The sequence below is a fragment of the Schistocerca nitens genome, chromosome 10 (genome assembly GCF_023898315.1).
Source record: "Schistocerca nitens isolate TAMUIC-IGC-003100 chromosome 10, iqSchNite1.1, whole genome shotgun sequence".
NCBI lineage: Eukaryota > Metazoa > Arthropoda > Insecta > Orthoptera > Acrididae > Schistocerca > Schistocerca nitens.
The window spans coordinates 142,984,916-143,006,978 of NC_064623.1; the positions used below are offsets into that span (position 1 = coordinate 142,984,916).

Here is a 22,063-nt window from a genome sequence, read left to right on the forward strand (position 1 = left end):
GAATAATTACTGCACACACACACACACACACACACACACACACACACACACACACACACACACACACAGAGGTATTCGTATATTCATTCTTCCTGCACTTCATATGTGAATGGAACAGAAAGAAATCCTAATAACTGGTATAATCACATGGTGATTGCAGTTGAAGTTTTGACACTTAACAGGGGCCCTACAAAAAATAACAAACTATTGAAAGAAATACATTTTAATTTCTGCATGAGAGGGTTACATGGAACAGAAAGAAACCCTAATAACTGGTATAATTGGGTGTACCTTATGTCACGCACCTTACAGTGGTTTGCAGAGTACAGATGTAGATGCAGACACGACTGTGTCAAGCAGCACGCCACTAATATAGGATTGTTTTCCCCACTCCTCGGTTTTAATTTACACTTTTCTACATTTAGAGCAAGTTGCCATTCATCACACCAATTATAAATTCTCTCCAAGTTATCCTGCATCCTCAACAGTCATTCGACAATGACACTTTTCTGTACACAACAGCATCATCAGTAAATAGTCACAGATTGCTTCTCACACTGTGTATCAGATTGACATCTACAGAGAATGGGAGTGGTTTTATCACACGTCCCCGGGGCGCTCCTGACAGTACACTCGTCTCCGACGAACTTTCTTTTTTTTTTTTTGTCCCCACAAAAGGTCTTTGAGCCAGTCACATATATAAGAACCTACTCCATAAGCTCGGATTGTTGCTAAGAGTCTTCAGTATGACACTGTGTCAAAAACTTTCCGGAAATCTAGGAATAACCTGCACGGGCTAAATTATGCAAAACAAAGCAGGACATACATGGTGCTTGCAGTTGAAGTTTTGACACTTAATAGGGGCCCTACAAAAAATGAGTGATCACAGAACAATGAAACTTTGTGGAAACATTTGTAAGGACATGTGGAAGAAAAATAACAAATAAACTATTGAAAGAAATACATTTTAATTTCTGCGTGAGAGGGTGACATTTGTTAACTGTGTGGTATGTTTATGTTTCAGGTTACAAATGTTGGTCAATGTGATAATCATCTGCATCCAAGACAGGCTGGAACCGCACTAGAGATTTCATTTCACAATGGTACACAGCACTTTTCAAATGGCGAACACGGAAAGTTCAACTGTTGTGACACAGAGCATGCACTGCTCAAAGATTGTACGTCACATCCAGCATTCTCAGCCACGACAACAGGAACTTCAACAATCTGAGGCACAATTGGCCATCTGCCTCTTCCAGTAGTAGTTCTCAAATCACCAGTTAATTAGAATTTCCAAATTACATTCTTCAACGTTCTTGTTTCAACCCTAAGTGACGACACCAGTACCTGCGGCTAACAGCTAGTGATGACATTAACGGTACTAATGACACAATCCGGCACTGCACAGTCTTAACACCACTCCTATTAAGTCGCATACCTGTACAGTAGATATTTTTCCATCTACACTGGCTCAAGCAGCAAAAGTTTAATTGTAACTACCCTGTAGCAAGAGAAAAACAAACGACCATTATAGACAACAGTCACTAGATCAGTACAACTACAGGCTACTAATAGAAACAACAGAAATAATAACAACAGTGTAAAACAAAGTGAGTAAATGCTGTAACAAGCAAGCACAACAATCAGCACTCTAATGGATAGGAAAAAGGGATAAAATAAGCTCAGGGCCAAATGAACATCAGGAGACAAGATAACAGATAAGAAAGAGGGTAGTGATGAAAAGGAGACAGTGTGTCCGGATAGCACACACTGCAAAGGAACCACACGATCTTCCCTGGGTCCATAGTGGAGCCAACATCACCCACTTGTTAAGTTCAGTAAGGTTATCTCTACACAAACAAATGTCTAGTGTTTGGACGAAGTTCTGTCATCGGCAATTTAACTGTCACTGATGTATACAGGTCACCTCAACACTTCTGCATCCGTTACCAATTTCAGGTATACGTGTGCATGATGTTCCTACAAATTTTCTTTTATCTTTAGATCCCACATCGGTCTTTGATATTTGCTGGAATCTGACAAAATTCCTGCATTCATTTACTGTACATTCTCCTGGCTACAAGCCCCTTTTCCACTTCATTTTTACTATTTTCATAACTGTATCTTCCACTCATTTCCGTATCCTCCCAGAAACTCCCAAAACACACACACACACACACACACACACACACACACACACACCTCCACTGCTTTCTGAATCAGCCTCTACTTATCAATGTCTTTTCCTCGCTGTAGCTCAATACTGATAACACACTCGTCAATGATAAACCACTCATCTCTAATGTAAACGAAATCTAGTTTTGAAATTCCTATTCAGTTCACTGAAAGAACTGCAGCCCATTTTTAATTTTCTGTTCATTTCTTTTCGAGTCTATCCATTAGTGTTTTCAAATAACCTAGTTACAAAAATTTCTTCAATGGACTTTATAAGTTCACAGTTACTCTGTACTGTTTTCTTTTCAATATGATGGTCACACATTACTTGAGTTTTATCACACTTGATTTTTCTAGCCCACTTTATGACTTTAGGTATATCCGCACTTGACAGAATGGAACGTCAAAAATTCTGCAGCCTTTCAAAGAGGCCATGAACAGGAACTGAGTGTCAAAGTTTATCAAGAAGAAAGTTTTGACTTTGATATTGGTAAGGAGGAGGATGGGGAATCTTGTCACCAGCTAACATCTGAAGTCAAACTATTTGCTCACTCATGTTGCAGTAGAGAATTACATGCTTTTGCTGCTTCTTAGCTTTTAGTTTATTTCTTAAAAGACATCATAGTCGCCGTTGACTGTATAAAATATTTATTGTTACTATTGCAATTTCGGCCTTATGGGCCATTTTCAAGTAACATTGCAAAGCCGCATTCTGTCAGATAGTTTTATATTCTGACAGAATGTGACTTTGCAGTGTTACTTGAAAATGGCCATAAGGTCGAAATTGCAATTTTAACAATAAATATTTTATACAGTCAACGGCGACTATGATGTCTTTTAACAAATATTATATGACTGTGAATCCCAACCATGAGAAGTTAATCACATGAGAAGTTTTTACTTTATTATTTACATTTGTGTCCATGACAAAATGGCGATGTTCCATGATGATTTCGATATCTGTTTCCACTGAGTGTTCTTCCAGAAGAAGGTCCAGATATACGAAACAGATATATGGACAGAGAAACAGCCTACACTGTGTATAAATAAGGACATAAATTGATGAAGCGATTTCTGCTAAATAACCTTTTTTAACAGCAAAAGTTTGTCAAAAAATTGATTTTGGCATGTATCAAACAGAAGAAGCAATACTCTGAGATGATGGTGTAAGCTACTGTGATGGGTTATTTTGCTGTAACTGCATATTATTATAAATACAGTGTGCGTGTGCTGCAATATGTAAATTGAAAATAAAGAATATATTTTTCAAATGTATCAAGTAGTCTTTTATTTAATTTTCCTTCATACTGGGCCAACTATTGTATAATGTTGTAGTAAATCTATTTTACAATAAATTCTTGTCACGTATCATAAAAAGAATTTTTATAATATATCTATACTTAGTATTAAAAAGGTCGCCATACTTCAATTTCTTTGACAAAAAAATCAAAATGGCCAAAATGAAAAAAAAATCCTACTACTCTGTTTATTTTAAAATTTTTTTGGCTCAAAACATTTTTGTGAATGCATTTCGTGATAACCAACAAATGGATTCACTCACTGAATTCAGCATGCGAAGATACATTATGAAACAAATTTTCATCTCTCTGCAATTTTTTTCGAATCTTAATGCACTGTTTCTCGAGCACTAGCAGTACAGATTTTATCAATAGTGAAAGCTTTTTCAGAATCTACAAACTCCAGGCAAAACTGTTTCACTGTACAATTTTGTTCACAACTTGTATATGATTGACTGTGGCCTATCAATCTGTACAGCTAGCTTGTTCTAATTAAAATCCAATGGTTCCCACATCTTTTATACATAATTTTTCTCTCTTTATGGCAGAAACACTCAGCAGCAAAAGTGCAGGTCGGAAAAGGCAATTATGAGACGAACTTTCCAGAAACGACTCTTCTTGTGTTAGTCACCAAATTAAGGACTTCATCTAGAAGATTTGTTACCTGTTCTTACCAATATGTGTCACATTGCTAGACAAGGCTAGTGGATGTGGTTTTAGCTTTAGAATGTGTCATGCTGCTTAATTCTTCATCCTTTCAGTGAGTAGTGATCTATCCTCGAACATACTTACTGTCCACCCTGGATTTCCCAGCACTATACAGGGCATAGGCAAAATAATGTGAACAGTGTTAGTAATGGGATGGTTGTGTTTGACGGTCAACAACACAGGTAAGGCATGTGTCACACTGGACTGTGTGTGTTCAGTACAAACTAGGCATCAGTGCAGGTTGTTTATGAGTAGTGCACATTTCGTATTTGTATTCAAAGGCCAAAGTCCATGAGCAATGAAAGACCTAACAAGAGTTCCAAAGTCGGCAGATTGTGGGGGCCCCAATTAGCTGCAGCATTAGTAACCAAGACAGTCAACTTATTGGATGTTTCAAGAGCAACTGTTTCAACAGTCATGACAGCTTACACAAAACATGGAAAGACATCATTGTGTAATCGTAATAGTGGGCGTAAATCAAAACTAAATGACAGAGAGCGTCATATGCTAACACAAATTGTGTCAAAACAACACAAAACTACGGTGGCTAAAGTGACTGCAGAGCTCAATATCCATCTTCAAGACACTGTACCTATCGACACTGTCTGCCGAGGACTCCATAAAGTGAATACTCATGGACAAGCTGCTATACCAAGACCATTAGTGATGACAACCAATACAAAGAATTGTAAAACATGGTGTCAGGAGCATAAATCCTGGACATCTGATTAGAGAAAACACTCATATGATCTGACGAGTCAACATTTTCGTTATTGCCAACATTGGGCTGGATTTTTGTCTGGAGAACATCAAAAGAAGCCTACAATCCTGATTGCTTGAGTCCATCAGTAAAGCATGGAGGTGGAAGTGTGATTGTATGGAGAGCCATGTCGTGGTATTCTGCTGGTCCCATCATTACTCTAAGGTCATATTACAGCCAACGATTATGCGAACATTTTAGTTGATCAGGTGCACCCCATGATCCAAATATCGTTCCCCAACAATGATGCCATATTTCAGCACGTTAATGCACCCATTCACACAGCCAGGAAAGCATAGTTGTGGTATGAGGAGCATTCACCTGAACTGCAGCATCTTCCCTGGCCAGCACAGTCCCTGGACTTGAACATTATCGAACCCTTGTGGGCGGTATTGGAGCGCAGACTCGAGAGCAGATTTCTGCCTCCCTTGTCACTACAGGAGTTAGAAGAGGTTCTGATTGAAGAGTGGCAGAACATTCCACTAGAGACTATACAGTCGTTATGTGCCAGTATTCCAAGAAGAATCGCAGTTGTATTACGAGTGAATGGGGGTCCAACACCTTATTAATAAACCACTCCCAAGTCAATACAGGTGTTCACTTTATTTTCCCTATCCCCTGAATGTATCACTTTCACAGGTGGACCTCTACCCATTTCAACAGATTATGTCAGAATCTGAAACAACTGATGGTACACTGTGTGTGTGTGTGTGTGTGTGTGTGTGTGTGTGTGTGTGTGTGTGCGCCCCCCCCCCCCCACACACACACACAGAAAGTTTTGTAGAGTGTTTAGTTAAATGTGCAGAAGCTACAAGATATAGGTATGGGTTACATCAATAGAAAAAATCTGACTTCCATCCAGAACTACTTATTAGCAGGCAGTACAGACTGATGAGGGTAAGAGTACATGGTTGCATCACTGGCAATCTACTGACATGGATAAATGTTTAAAAAAGAACGTTTCTGTTCGAGATGACTGGGCAATTGTACGATATCAAGATTTTATAAATTCCACGGGGGTATTTTAAAGTTTCATATGAAAGTGAGAACTATAACCAATAGTGTGCAAGTCTTATGTTTACTAACATGTTTAATAAATTTTAAAAGTTCACACTAAATTCAAACCGTCACAAAATTGTTACGCAAACTTGCCACTGTAGTTGTTTTCGTCTTCAGTGCAAAGAACGGTTTGATGTAGCACCCCACGCTAGTCTATCTCGTGCAGGCCACTTCATTTCTTCGTAACCGCTGCAATCATCATCCGAGGGAATCTGCTAACTGTATTACAGCCTTGGTCTCCCTCTACAATTTTAGTCCCCCTTTTCACTCCATTGCCAAACTGACAACTTTTTGAGGTCTCAAGAAGTGTTATCAACCAATCCCGTCTTTTGGTCAGGTTATTTCATAAATTTCTTTTTTCCGCAATTTGATTCAGCGCATCTTCATTAGCTATTCAATCTACACATCTAATCTTCAGCATTCTTCTGTAGCATCACACTCCAACAACTTCTATTCTCCTCTTAGCTGACAGCCAAAATTGGGAGCAGGTCCATTCCACTCTCCTGCCTCTGCACTTCCTGATTTCTCTGCTTTTACATCCGTGCTCTAACTGTCCACATCAGTAGTTTCAGTCCTTTTGTGTTTTTAAAAGAAGCATCTTCTGTTGCCGTCTGCATCCCCACAACTACCATCATTGCAGACTCCGCTGTATTTATAGACTGTTTCAAGGGCAGGGGATATCCTGAACCTCTATCTGGTTCTCTGACCCCTTTTCTAAAGGCTGCTGTCAGAGTGAAGGTGATGTGTTTGTCCAAAGCATGTGATTTTTGTAGATTACAGCACAGTCAAGCAGAAATATACTGCAAAAGCACTGGCCGAACATTCTACATTTTCCACTTTGATCACAGGAATTAACCATTCGCTGGTTTCACTATCCCATAGTAATGTATGTTGTACCATGGTAAATGCTCTCTCTCTCTCTCTCTCTCTCTCTCTCTCTCTCTCTCTCTCTCTCTCTCTCAGTAAACTAATACTGAAAAATGCCTCATATATCTGATGATAAGATCTTATCACTGTGAGACTTACAACTGATAACGTTTTGCTGTTATATGTACAACAGGCTGCTCAAGACAAGTCTTTATAATCAGTAAAATGACACACTGTCCACCTACAAAGTTTGAAAAAGTGCCAATATTTTGAAGGATTCCAAGTGTTGCCAAATCTGACTTCCTCAGGCATTTGTCTTGACTGATTATGGATCTGGCAGTGAATTAACAATATTGTCAACACAACTACTTGTTTCAGGGAGATGATAAATTGCTTATATTAACCGATTGTTAGAAGAGAAATTTGTTAACATCGAGTATAGATTTAAGTGTCAGGAAGTCATTTCTGAAAGTATTTGTATGGAGTGTAGCCATGTATGGAAGTGAAACATGGACAGTAAATAGTTTGGACAAGAAGAGAATATAAGCTTTCGAAATGTGGTGCTACAGAAGAATGCTGAAGATTAGATGGGTAGATCACATAACTAATGAGGAAGTATTGAATAGGATTGGGGAGAAGAGAAGTTTGTGGCACAACTTGACCAGAAGAAGGGATCGGTTGGTAGGACATGTTCTGAGGCATCAAGGGATCACCGATTTAGTATTGGAGGGCAGTGTGGAGGGTAAAAATCGTAGGGCGAGACCAAGAGATGAATACACTAAGCAGATTCAGAAGGATGTAGGTTGCAGTAGGTACTGGGAGATGAAGAAGCTTGCACAGGATAGAGTGGCATGGAGAGCTGCATCAAACCAGTCTCAGGACTGAAGACCACAACAACAACAACAACAACAACAACAACAATAGTATTAATGGATTTATAGAAAGACTGGACTCATTCTTAGTAGCCAAATGATAAAGAGATGCAGGTTACAGATCACACAAATAGTAAAAAACGCATTACCTCTAAGAAAAAAATTTTACAATATTCTAGCCAAAAGCAGTAAAGAGTGATGAGAGTAACAGTTCTTATGTGTGTCAATGGAAATCTGTTGACACATTATGGATGGGTCTCCAATTTACTCATTTTTCGCACACCATTTGTTAAAGGTCAATTTCAGGATACCGTATTTACTCTAATCTAAGCCGCACATGAAAAACGAGACTCTAAATCAAGGAAAAAAAAATTCCCCGAATCTAAGCCGCACCCGAAATTTGAGACTCGAAATTCAAGGGGAGAGAAAAGTTATAGGCCGCATCTCCAAATCGAAAAAAAGTTGGTCCATTGTAATGTGAGACACAATTTAGGTCGAATGAATGACGATACAGCTACAGTAGTTTGGTTCGAGTCATAAGCTAAGCACTTAAGCTTTACCAGGTAGCCATTGCTATGCGTCAGACGCTCCGTCCGTATTTATACGGTTACCCTTCCTTTTCCACATGCTTCGTCTGGTTTGAATTGATTGCTTATTTTTGTTTGATCTGATAAGCGCTGTTTTCTTTGTTATAGGTGTTTACGTCAATCTAAGCTGAAAATGCATTACTGTGCTGTGTCATGCATTGTTTGTCGCATTCTGATAGTGCGTGTTTATGGCCTGTCGCCGTTCGCGGCATGGCTTGCTTTTGTGCGCGCTACCGCCGCTTTTTTAAAAAAGGAATCGTCTCATTAGTAAAACAATGGCAATAAACTGCTATTTGTTGTTACTTACACTGCTGCTTTCTTTGATAATGATCAACAAGAACCAAATAATAGACTGCGTATGATAGAAGATGTTCTGAACGAGAGTTTAGCGAAAATTTTTCTGCGTTTGAAAATCTTTGCAGGTGCCTCTTTAGTACATTACATTCTATACAGAAATTAGAGTCATCTTAGATTTAAAAATCTAGTCAGTTGCCGTGCTTCATTTCGGACTGTATCACTATTAAGCATAAGAATAATACGAATATAAACATGACATGATATGTATATTCTTCCGCGTTTGCTGTTGTCTCACTCTAGTTTCGTAGTTTATTAGGTAGACAGGATGTAAATGAGATAGCAGCAAACATGAAACAGTACATGGCAAAATGTTTATATGCGTATTATTCTTATGGTGACAAGAATACTGCATGTGATTCACAATTTATAAAAGTTCCTGTTAGCAACCATTTCTTCTCACAGATAGGAAAAAATTCAGAATGTAGAGTTGGCCTTATTGACAAACATCCCAAACAGTCTTGCCTTAGATTCGAGTAAATACGGTAACTAATTTTCTACACACTGTCTGTAGATGTCATCTACATCTACATTTACACCAATAATCTGCAAATCGCACTCAAGTGCCTGGCAAGAAGATTCATCGAACCATCTCCACAATAATTCTCTATAAATCCACTCTCAAACAGTGTGCATATGAACACTTTTATCTTTCCATAAGAGCTCTGATTTCCTTATTTTATAACGATGATTGCTTCTCCTTACATAGATTGGCGTCAACAAAACATATTTCACATTCGGAGGAGAAAGCTGGTGACTGAAATTTTGTGAGAAGGTCCCGCCGCAACAAGAAATGCCTTTGATTTAATAATATCCACCGCAACTGCTGTATGTGTTCATGAGACTCTCTCCCCTATTTCTTGATAATACAAAATGTACTGCTTTTCTATGAACTTTCTCGGTGTACTCCATTAACCCCACCTGTTAAGGATACCACACCGTGCAGCAGAACTCCAAAAGAGGACAGACAAGCATAGTGTAGGCAGTCTCTTTGGTAGATCTATTGCATCTTCCAAGTGTTCCACCAATAAATTGCAGAACTTCCCCACAGCATTTTTACATGCTCTTTCCAATTGAAGTTGTTCATAATTTCAGACATATTGGCTTTTCTGTGGAAAAGTCAAAGTGCTCGACAGAACATTTATTCAGCCAAGTAATCCATAAAATGTTCGGTACACAGCAATAAAAAATTTATCATCATCTGCTGTGACTCGTTTAAAGCACTTAAGTGTACACGTAGGCGAGGTATTTAAAAAAAAATCCCTTATTTCCTGGTTCAAAATACCACTTTTTCCCAGATGAAAATACACTGTACCCAGTTAAAATACAGTGTGAAAGTAATGTACTTTCCTTCAGAGTGCAAAACTTATCATTCCTCTCATTGGTAATGGTTTTATACACTGTTGTATAGCTTCCCCACACTTTAGGAAACTAAACCAAGCAAAAAAATCATTTTGAAAAGATCTTTGATGCACAGCAACATGTACACTGTATGTTTCCCTATTACCTAAGTATAAATACAAAGTCCACCAAATACAGCACGGTAGTTTCCTAAGCATTGAAATCAAGATAGCGATGAGCTTTTATCAACCAACCATAGTTCATGTGATGTGATCTTGCCAGCCCATAACAGCATACATTCAGAGCATAGGACATGTGATATAGTCAGCCAATAGCTAAGTCACTATTAAGCAGCACAAACACACAAATAAAAAAAAGTTAATGGTTTACATTAATATACATACAGTACAGCTACAAGAAAAGCTAAGCTTTCACATACAATTTTTTTGAGGGCATGGTTAGACAGGATCCTGAGAGCATAGCTTAAATTGCAGCAGCTGGATATTTCTGACAAGCACAGTTATAAATTTCACTGCTGTGTACCGAACATTTTGTGGATTACCTGGCTGAATAAATGTCCCGTTGAGTTGTTTGACATTTCCATAGAGAAATCTGCTAAGTGTGAAATTGCTCAAGAACTCAGCTAGCACTTTTTTTAAGGATGATTATACTTTTTGCCATTGTTATTACATAATTTGTAATCTATGAAAGAAATAAAAATGAAAAACTAACCTTGCAGCTTGGTCTCTTTTTGGTGTGTGTTGCCCTTTGAGAAATACCGAACACACACATGCCTGTAAAATTTTAAGTAGTGGCATAAATGGCTGGTCTTCTGGGCTTGAAGTTTTTCTAGGGGGCAGGTCCTCAAAGTGTTAATGAAAGATTCAAACACTCCATGAATAAAGAAATTTTGTGAATGAAATTCAAATGTTCTCCGATTTAAAAAATTCATCGCTTCTCACATGTAACATAATTCAACTTGTGTAAAAAGAAATTTACTTTGAAAGTAATGCTTCCCAAGCCACAATTCGCAACATTTTTCCACAACAATTGTGATGTCGCACTCATCGAAAGCAGTTTGTCGATACGAAGTATACTGCACAGTTGTCATAAGGCCTCTGACACATTTTGCTGTCAACAGATGTTTGTGTTGGACTGTGTTTTGTTCTTCTAAATGGTGCATTTTCTTTACAACTAAAGTTTTTTTGGTGTTCTCCCCTCTTTTATGCTTCACTGCTGCAGGATTATTCTGAAGTTTGCTAGAGTACGCCATTAAACCTGTAAAGAAGCTAATATGATAGTGTTTTCAAGTGATTCAGACAATAGCGATGAGGGTGATTCTGCTCTTTTGAATGATTCATTTTCTCATGTTAACTTTTTTGATATGGTGCCAAAGTCTCTGCACAGTTTCATTCAGGAGCCACCTGAAATGTGTTACCAATGACCAATATCCTGAATGATTTTCCATAGTCTAAAAGCATGTAAATGTTCGTGGAGATGGGTACTAAAAGTTGTGACATACCCAATGCAGACTGTTGAAGATACAAATGCTGAATGAAACATTTTACTGACAGGAACCACCTTTGTGGTCTAGAGGTTAGTGCCAAGGATACTAAATTAGGTCTGGGCTTTGCTTCCCTGAGGCAGTGTGGGACTTCTGTAGAGGGAAGGTCTGGAATGGGGTCCAGTCAGAGTCATCACTACGACAACAATTTGCTCGACACAGAGACAGTGGCAAAATTGGCACGAAAGTTACCAAGCTGGCATCAAATTTAAATGTGTGTGTGATGCTGGTAGCCATGTGGCATTCCACATATTTTACTATGAGGGATATCAGCAGGAGCATTACAGGTAAAAATGTAACTGACACTAGCCATCACAAACAACATTTAGACGTCATACTCGAATGTCAAAGCACATAGTGTTCTACATCCAGAGGTAGTGGCTGAGGCCCTAAGAAATGCCTACTGTACTGTTAAAACTCCTATAGACGTGTTGGCGAAAGAAGATCTCTGGCAGCTGGCAGCGCTGTTGCCAGTCTTCAACAGTGAAGTGCACACTGATTCAGGTAAAAACAATTGCCATCTATACATCAGCAACAACAGTGAGGCATTGCCACAGACTCGAGCACAAAACCACGAGATGTGACTGTTTGACATGCACATGTAAATAATATAGTTTTAATTATTCTGGGTAGTAACCAATATTTTGAAACACCAAACTACAAGGGAGAATATAGCTTACCAAAATCTACATCACTGTCTTCTTCTTCCTCTTCTTCGGGCTTTTCGGTGTCAGCAGCACGAGATGCTGTTGCAGTTTCCTGTGTAACAGTTGCTGGCGCAGCCTGCTGTGAGGTGGAGCTGTCGTACGAGTACGGAATAGCCGCCCCCTTTTCACGCTTCTTCTTGCCGTCTTTCTCCCCGGGTGGCGGTGTGGACTCATCGGGTCGTGAGATGGGACCGAACTGTTCCTCGAGATATAATTGGTGAAGAAACTTTTCTTCTTCAACTGCAATAATTAGGAGTGTTGTAACTTCTGTCCTAACATCACCTTGTCGGTGCTTTAAATTAGTAATGAGCCAGAATACCAATACACTTCAAGTTATATATGAAATACAAACTTTCAAAATCTGCATTTTCCAACAGTAGTAAAGTTAATAAAAAATAAGACAAGTTTTTGCAACATGACAACAGGCTAAGAAAAATCAAAATTTTCCTCTTTAGCAATGGAAAATGAACTTCACCAACCTAAAATATTGAATAAATAACAAATTTTACAGGTGGTGATCTTATACAGAAACAAATACACAATTTCCTACATCTATACATTGCATGCTAACTTACAATGATAAAAGAGTACTTCAGGCTCCATATGTTATTTTAATCTTCATACAATGTGTTTACTTGAAAATTTAACAGTAAACCAGCCTCGGATGCTCTCACTGTTACTGCACAGAACAATGGTGAAACATACTGATGCTCTCTCTCTCTCTCTCTCTCTCTCTCTCTCTCTCTCTCCCCCCCCCCCTCCTCCTATTAATTCTACCTTTTTCTTGTATATTTATAGCACATTATATTTGTTCTTGTCGAAGGAGGTCATCTTCAGTCTCCATTTTTTTAATAATATTTTCTGTCATTGCGAATTCCCTATTTACAACAGTTATCCGCCAATTCATTGATTTAATCACAAAAACAGTAACACCACTATAGCAAACTCCTGAGTTACACATGAAGCTACTTTCATATTTGACATTTTCCTGTATCTCAAAATATCATGCGAAGCCCGCTGAAATAGCACTTTCAGTAAGGAAAGTAGAGGGGAAAAGATTTTAAGGTAACTGTCAAACTAGATAATATTTTAATAATAATGCATATGATTTGGCATGGAACAGAGAAACTAATGGTACAGATACAACATCAATCATACAGTATTAATCCTCACTTCAATAGCTTTAGGTAACTACTGGTAGTCACTAATGAACTGCTACCCTTTTGAGACATTACCAAAGGTGCTCAACTACTGCCTCTATTTTAAAACTCATAAAACAAAGTAATCTGTTTTATCTCCTCTTTAACATTGTTGTTTACATATTCTAAATCACATTTACAATTGGTTCTCTCGTTTATTTAATTTTACATCACACAAAGGTTTGAGTCACATGTATTAGGAATCTCAATTTTTCCACCTTCATTTTTTCTTTCATTAGTTTTTAATCTCATCATGTACTTCCATGTATCATAATCTCAAAGCTATGGTCACTAATGGGAAATATCCCCATCTTCAGAATATATTCATTTTGGTACAAGTCATCGGTTTCCTTTCTGGGGGCAGTGCTAACAATAAGACTCCTCAGAGCACAGACAGCTACGCAGCTGGCGGTTGTCTCTCGCCAGTGTGAACCACACAACCACAGACGTGTAACGCGACGCCAACCTTGGCCAAATTCTGTCACACGGACGTGACTGATTGTTTCATATTGGGGATAAAGTCAAGCCACCACAGCAGCATCACCACTCTCACAGCACTATGCCTACACTGTTTACCATCACAATCTGTCAGACAGATGTAACAAGTGCTGCTACAGTACAAGCCCCAGACTCAAGTGCGATTTACTGTTATTTGTGCTGCACCAACTCTTGGCTATGAATTGGTTTCTGAAGTGTTACTATCAGACTGCCGAGATAATTCAGTATTTTATCATGGTATTTATTGTAGCTTGTGTTTGTGCAACGAAATGACTACGAGCTGACATTTAAGTTTTAACTAAACCGTTTCATCGACTCTTTCCCTCCTGCACTGCCTTTCACGCCACCTTACACGCAGCTCAGGTTACTTTTACCATTTCAATTCCTTACAGAAATCTTTACGGCCTCTTACAGCTCTGGAAGTTCTTTCTTCTTTCTACAGGGGAAAAAATAAAATTAAATTAAAAAAATGGAAATGAGTGTATGTCGTCAGTGGCTGGAGTTCCCAGGCGGGAAGTTTGGCTGCCAAGCGCAAGTCTTATTGAGTGCGACGCCACATTGGGTGACTTGCGCGTCGACAATGGGGACAAAATGACGATTAGGACAGCATGACACCCAGTCCTGAGGGGAGAAAATCTCCCACCCCGGCCGGGACTCAAACCCGGGCCCCCATGCATGGTATTCTGACGAACTGACCATTCAGCTAATAAAAAAAAAAAAAAAAAAAAAAAAAAAACCACACAAATGGTCTTGGAAGCACAAGGTTGTAACACCTTCTTGCTGCAGTCTAGTGTACATAAAGCATTTTGTTTATTGAAAATCACAGTCACCAAGAGTTATGGTACAGGTGTTGGATGTTTTGATCAACAAAAATGAATCTTCTTAACATTGAGTTTTATGAATCAAGTTCTGGTGTTCAGTTTGGGTTTTTGACATTACATAGTGCACACCCATAGAAATACTGTGACTGATAAATTTTTCTTTGGTTGCCAAAGATTTGTGATAACTGAAATTGTATTCAACAGTAAAGGTTTTCCTTAACAGCAGATGGAATATAATTTTCTGTAAGTATCAACAAGCTGTGGGGCACCACTTGCAAAAACATTAAATGCACTAGTATACACAATCGATTTTTTAAGAATAGAATTTCTACCTCTTCGGACGTCAGGCTTTGAGAACTACTAGCACTCTTCATGCGTACACACAAATACACTTACTAGAAAATATTCGCATTTCACGTGACACCACAACAGATTTTGTACGTGACATACATTTTGTATCTTAAGATTTCATTTTCTGATCTATTATTAGTGCTCCTTTTTTGTCAGTGTTATCTATCCCTTTTTATGTTTATCTTTTTAAAATATTGCTACCTTCTCCAGAAGCAAATTTTAAATCTTTAAACTATACTGTGCTGCTTCCACTGTTTTTTACTTCCACTAATGACCAATTTTTGATTTGATTTAGCCACTTTATGATACTTACATAATAAAAATCATTTATTATTATAATACACATTCTCTTACTCACCTAATGCTTAAATCATCAATGAAACTGCCTTAACAATATAACAATAGCTGTAATTGTGTCCTTTGGCAAAGTCCTGTTTCCACTTAATCTCGGATATGTTAAGCTATACTCACTTCCAAGAAAATCATTTTGGACAATGATGCGATACCGCTCATAATTTATAAGCCTCTCTTCCCTTGACAACTCCTCTGGTGGCGGCGGCTCTGTCCGTGATGGATACTCTGGGATGATATCCAGATGAGCACGTACATCAAATCTGTCTATCAACACATCCTGTCTTCCTTGCCACGGCATCCTGCAATACATTTCCATTCAAGAGTAATGGCACTATTTATTTTTTATCCAAAAAAAGGGTAAAAGGAGGAGGGTGAGAGCTGTGTGATGCAGGTAAAAACAATGACACAGTTTTATCTATGAGAAAGTATTCAGTATAGTTGGAACATTGTAACACGGAGTTTTCACACAGCAAAAAAATATGTCCAGATCTAAGAAAAGCAACATATTAATTTTACCTTGTGTTACTTCTTTAGTCACAGTTACAATGAAGTACACAACAGAAAAATATCCGGAAGTAGTAACTAGTACAATAAAAACCACCAGTTCCAAGCAATGACGCTATGGACAAGTACTACAACTGTAACATCATATTATCGTGTGCATACTTAACAAGACCTCTGTGGGCATCTGGGCTTTTTGGGTAGGCACACTCTTGTTATTGATGCCCTCAAATGTACTTGAAATCAAACTACAATATGGAAATAAGAATTTCCTCTGAGCTGTAAATACCTGCATCTATATCTACACAGATACTCTGCAAACTACCATACCGTGTGGGGAGGAGGGTACCGTGTACCACTACTAGTCGTTTCCTTTCCTGTTCCAATCGCAAATAGAGCAAGGGAGAAATGACTTTTCTCTATACCTCCTTATGCGCCCTAATTTCTCTAATCTTATCTTCATGTTCCTTATACGCAATATATGTTGGCAGCAGTAGAATTGCTCGACATTCACCTGTAAATGCCAGTTACCTAAATTTTCTCAATAGTGTCCCTCGAAAAGAATGTCACTCTCCGGCCGAGGATTCCCATTTGCTATCTCGAAGCATCTCCACAACACATGTTCCTCGAACCTAACTGTAACAAATCTAGTAGACTGCCTCTGAATTGCACTGACGTCTTCCTCAAATCCGACCTGGTACAGGTCCGAAACACTCCAGCAGTAGTCGAGAATAGGTCACACCATCGACCTGTACACAGTCTCTTTTACATGTGAACCATTCTTTCCTAAAATTCCCCCAATAAACCGAAGTTCGCCATTCACCTTCTTTACCAGAGTTCTCACATGCTCATTCTGTTTCATATCGCTTTTCAGTGTTATGCCTAAATATTTAAATGACTTGACTGTATCGAGCAGGACACTAGTAGTACTGTAACCATAAATTAACGGTTTGTTTTCGCTACTCATTAGCATTATCTTACATTTTTCCACATTTAGAGCTTGCTGCCATTCATCACACCAACTATATTTCTTCTAAGTCATCTTGTATCTTCCTACAGTCTCTCAACTTCTACACTTTACCATGCACCACAGCGTCATCAGCAAACAACTGCAGATTGCTGTCCACCCTGTTCACCAAATCATTTACGTATATAGAGAAAAACAGCAGTCCTGTCGCCATTTGCCTGGGTCACTCTTAACATTATCGTCGTCTCTGATGAACACCCTCTGTTGAAAACAACATACTGAGTTCTATTATTTGAGAAGTCTTTGAGCAACTCACATACCTGTGAACATATTCCATATGCCCATACCTTCGTTAACAGGCTGCAATGGGGCACTGCGGCAAATGCTTCATGGAAATATGGAACGTGCCTGTCACCCTTTATCCACAGTTTGCAGGATACCATGAGAGAAACTGGTAAGCTGATGTTCGCACGAGCAACGCTTTCTAAATCCATGCTGATTTGTGGACATAAGCTTCTTAGTGTCAAGAAAAAATATTACGAAAAGCATAGCTCCTCACCACATAGTGGAAATTTCGAGTTGCAGATAGACACAACAAAGACTGTCGCAAAATAAGCTTTCAGCCAACAAGGCCTTTGTCACAAATAGGTGACACACACACACACACACACACACACACACACACACACACACACGACCACAGCCTGTGGCAGCTGAAGTCCCACTTCGAGCAGGAGCAGCAGTCCATGATGGGAGAGGCAACTGGGTGGGGGTACGGAGGAGGCTGAGGTGGGGAGGGACAGCAGGCTAGAGATGGGGGACGAAGTGCTGCTGGGAAATGTACAGAGATGAGGTGGAGAGATGGTAGAGCGGCTAGGTGCAGTCGGGAGATAAGACGGAGAGCAGGAAAGGTGGCATAGCAGAAATGGGCAAAAGTAAAAATTGCGCTGGTGGAATAGAGGGCTGTAAGGCGCTGGAATGGGAACAAGGAAGGGGTTGATGGGTGAGGACAATGACTAATAAAGGTTGACGCCAGGAGGGTCGCGGGAATGCAGGACCGTTCCCACCTGCGCAATTCAGAAAATCTGGTGTTGATGGGGAGGATCCATATGGTACAGACTGCGAAGTAGTCACTGAAATGCCGAATGTTGTATTGGACGGCGTGCTCAGCAACAAGGTAGTCCACTTGTTGCTTGGCTACACTTTGGCGGTGACCATTCATACGAAGAGACAGCTTGTCGGTTGTCATGTCCACACAAAATGCAGCGCAGCACAGTGATTGCAGCTTAGCTTGAGGATCAGATGACTGGTTTCACAGCCAGCCCTGCCTTTGATGGGCTATGTGATGTTTGTAACCGGACTGTAGTAGGTGGTGGTGGGAGGATGTATGGGACAGGTCTTGCATCTACATATTTTACAGGGGTATGAGCCATGAGGTAACGGGTTGGAAGCAGCGGTTGTGTAAGGATGGACACGTACATTGTGAAGGTTCGGTGGACGGCGGAATACCACTGTGGGAGAGGTGGGAAGGATAGTGGGCAAGACATTTCTCATTTCAGGGCACAACAAGAGGTAGTCGAAACCCTGGCAGAGAACGTAATTCGGTTGCTCTAGTCCTAGATAGTACTGAGTTACAAAGGGGAATGCTCCTCTGTGACTGGACAGTGGGACTTTGGGAGACGGTGGGTGACTGGAAAGATAAGGCATGGTTGATTTGTTTTTATGTTGGGAGGATAAATACAGTCTACAAAGGCCTCAGGGAGACCCTCTGTATATTTTGAGAGGGACCACTCGTCACTGCAGATGCAATGACCATGGCAGCTAGGCTGTATGGAAGGGACTTCTTGGTATGAAGTGGGTGGCAGCTGTCAAAGCACAGGTATTTCTGGTGGTTAGTAGGTTTGATATGGACAGAGGTACTTAGGTAGCCATCTTTCAGGTGGAGGTCAACATCTAGGAAGGTGGCTTGTTGGGTTGAGTAGGACCAGGTGAAACAAATGGGGAGAAGTTGTTGAGGAATGTGGACAGGGTGTCCTCACCCTCAATCCAGATCACAAAGATGTCATCAATGAATCTAAACCAGGTGAGGGGTTTAGGATTCTGGGTGTTTAAGAAGGATTCCTCTAGATGGCCCATGAATAAGTTGGCACAGGATGGTACCATGCAGGTGCCCATAGCCATACCCCGGATTTGTTTGTAGGTAATGCCTTCAAAGGAGAAGCAATTGAGGGTGAGGATATAGTTGGTCATGGCAACCAGGAAGGAGGTGGTTGGTTTGGAATCCGTCGGGCATTATTGTAGTGTTCAACAGTGGTAATATCATGGTCATTAGCGATGTTCGTGTAAAGGAAGGTAGCGCCAAAAGTGACGATCAGGGCACTGTGCGGTCAAGGGACAGGAATTGTGGAGAGTTGGTAGAGGAAATGGTTGGTATCTATTATAGAGGAGAGTGACTAGATTGGATTGTGAAAAGAAAATGGACTGTGTAAAATTTGGGACTTTGTACGGGCGCTGATGTCCACGCAGTTGAGCGCCACTAACTAATCGTCATCATCTTATACAGGAGGGTAGGTTCTTGGTAACAGGCTGAAGGTGTTGGTCTACAAATGCAGAAATTATCTCTGTTGGGGCACAATAACTGGCCGCAATGGGCTGTTCTGTGGTTGTGTTTATGGACTGTAGAAAGCATGTAAAAGGTAGGAATGCAGGAATTGGTAGGGATGAGGAGAGAGATGGACCCCATGGAGAGGTTCTGAGATTGGCCTAAGGATTTGATGATGATGTTTGGTTTGTGGGGCGCTCAACTGCGCGGTTATCAGCGCCCGTACAAATTCCGAACCTTATCTCAGCCCAATGTCGCCACTTTCATGATGATGATGAAATGATGTGGACAACACAAACACCCAGACATCTCGAGGCAGGTGAAAAATCCCTGACCCCGCCGGGAATTGAAACCAGGACCCCGTGCTTGGGAAGCGAGAATGCGACCGCGAGACCACGAGCTGTGGACTATATGACAGCTGGCAGAATCCTTGGATCCGGGATTTTGGGATTGCACGGCATGAGAATTTTACAGATGGAGAGAAGGTATTGCTAGGAGTTTTGGGCTTGGTTGATACGGTTTTGCAGGACTATGTTGGTGAGGGCCAAGGATTGGTGCGATGTGTGCAGATGGAGGTCACTGTGGAAGGAAGGGTGGCAGCTGGAGATGGGTAAATTGTCAGTAAGGCTATTTGGGGGGGGGGGGGGAGGTTGGGGGGGGGGAGATTCCATGAGCCAGGTAACAATGCTGGAACAGTATGCGGACTGGGTTCTGGCTAGGCATAAAGAAACTTTTCTGTAGTGACGCAGATGAAAGGGGGGATTCCATAAGCCAGGTAACAATGCAGGAACAGTACGTGGGACTGGATTCTGGCTAGGGATAAGGAAACTGTTCAGTACTGATGCAGATGGAAGCAGCAAGGATCCATGGCGAGGAAAAAATGCAAAAAATTACGTAAATAACGTAGAATTATGTCCAAAAAAATTCACAAAACTACACCCAAATAAGTGGGGAAAAAAATCACGAAACGGATGGAAAACGAGGAAACAAGATGAAATCTGAGAGTGTCTGATGATAGTGAAAGGGGAAAACTCACTAAAATTCTTGTGAAATCACAATGAGATCACAGAAAAGATACAAATAAAAAATATTTTACTGTGGGTTGCAGGTCTGAGGGTGGATAAGTGTGAAGAACAGGGACGGCAGATGTGAGCGGATGAGGTGAAATTAATAGGTGTCAACTGCGACAGTACGGAGAAAGATTGGCGGGTGGGGAGTGGTTGGTAGGACGAGATAAAACATCGTGTGGCACCAGAAAGGTGAGAGAAATAACTTGTGAAAACACACGGAGAGTGATCAAATTGAAGGTATAGGATTAATGACAATGGTGGGAGTAACATGGAATGTAAGATGCTGCACAAACAATTAGCATGGTCTTGTAGCCGTCTGTTGTGCACGGCCAAGACGGTAGAATCGAGGGCGTGTAAGTACAGTGTGCAGTGCAGCTTTTAACGCGGCAAGAGAAACACAGGAAAGAAGAGCTAGAAGGAAGGACAATGAGTATAGTAATGCACTAGAAAAAGTCTCGAGAAAGTTTATTATATTACAACTGAGAATAGGTACAAGGATGCTGCAGCAAACAGTAGTTAGGGATATTGGTCTGTCATTTTGCGGGTCAGTTCTTTTACCCTTTTTACCTACTGGAGTCACCTGCCCTTTTTTTCCATCGCTGGGGGCTAAGTGCTGGGCAAAAGATTCACAATAAATGCCAGATAGGTAAGGGGCCTATGCCATAGAGTACTCTTTTTAAAATCGAACTGGGATTCCATCCAGACCTTGTGATTTATTTGCTTTGAAATCTTTCAGTTGTTTTTTTATGCTTATTACTACATCATCCATATGGGAGTCTGCCCGACAGTATGCTTGTGTGAGTCTCCTGGGTGAACAATTTCTTGAATGTGAGATTTAAAATTTCAGCTTTCAACTGCCACATCTGACTGGTCAACAAGGGACTGAATGAGAGACTTAGACTTGCTTAGTGATTTTCAATAGGACCAGAATTTTCTTGGCTTCTCTGCCAGATCTTTTGCTAAGGTGTGACAATGGTGATAGTTGTATGTTTTGCGCACAGATCTCTTCACAGACAGATCAAACTCTACTAACCTTTCCTTGTCTTGTTTGTGCATTCTCTTTTGAACCAAGAATCCAACAGCCATTTTTTCCTCAGCATCTTCCGAATTTTGTCATTAAACCATGGTGGGTTTTTTCCATCCTTTATCCACTTACTAGGCACATTACTCTACAGACCGTGTTTTACTATATAACCACAGAATGCACAATTTGGGGGCTTCAGGCGGCAGGGGGTGGAGGACTTTAAGAAACAGTCACAAAATCAAACAACAATTTTTCACCCAAACCTAGATCTTGGGCTGTGCCACAAATCATTGTCACCACAACAAGAAAAAGCGATATTTTTACCTTGATTATTGTATATGTTAATTATATTTTTGGGGGAAAAAAAAAGAGAGAGAGAGAGAA

At 40.2% G+C, this 22,063-nt stretch overlaps 1 protein-coding gene across 2 annotated transcripts in view; it reads right to left on the reverse strand.

The window, feature by feature from the left end:
• The window catches only part of LOC126210552 (CLK4-associating serine/arginine rich protein), a 155,039-nt gene that overhangs the window by 102,060 nt on the left and 30,916 nt on the right, over window positions 1-22,063 (reverse strand). For both annotated transcript variants that reach the window (XM_049939808.1, XM_049939807.1), the window contains exons 4-5: window positions 15,633-15,814; window positions 12,266-12,532 (exon numbers count right to left, since the gene is read on the reverse strand). In XM_049939808.1, the coding sequence (XP_049795765.1) occupies window positions 12,266-12,532; window positions 15,633-15,814 (449 nt within the window). The remainder of the gene's footprint in view (window positions 1-12,265; window positions 12,533-15,632; window positions 15,815-22,063) is intronic.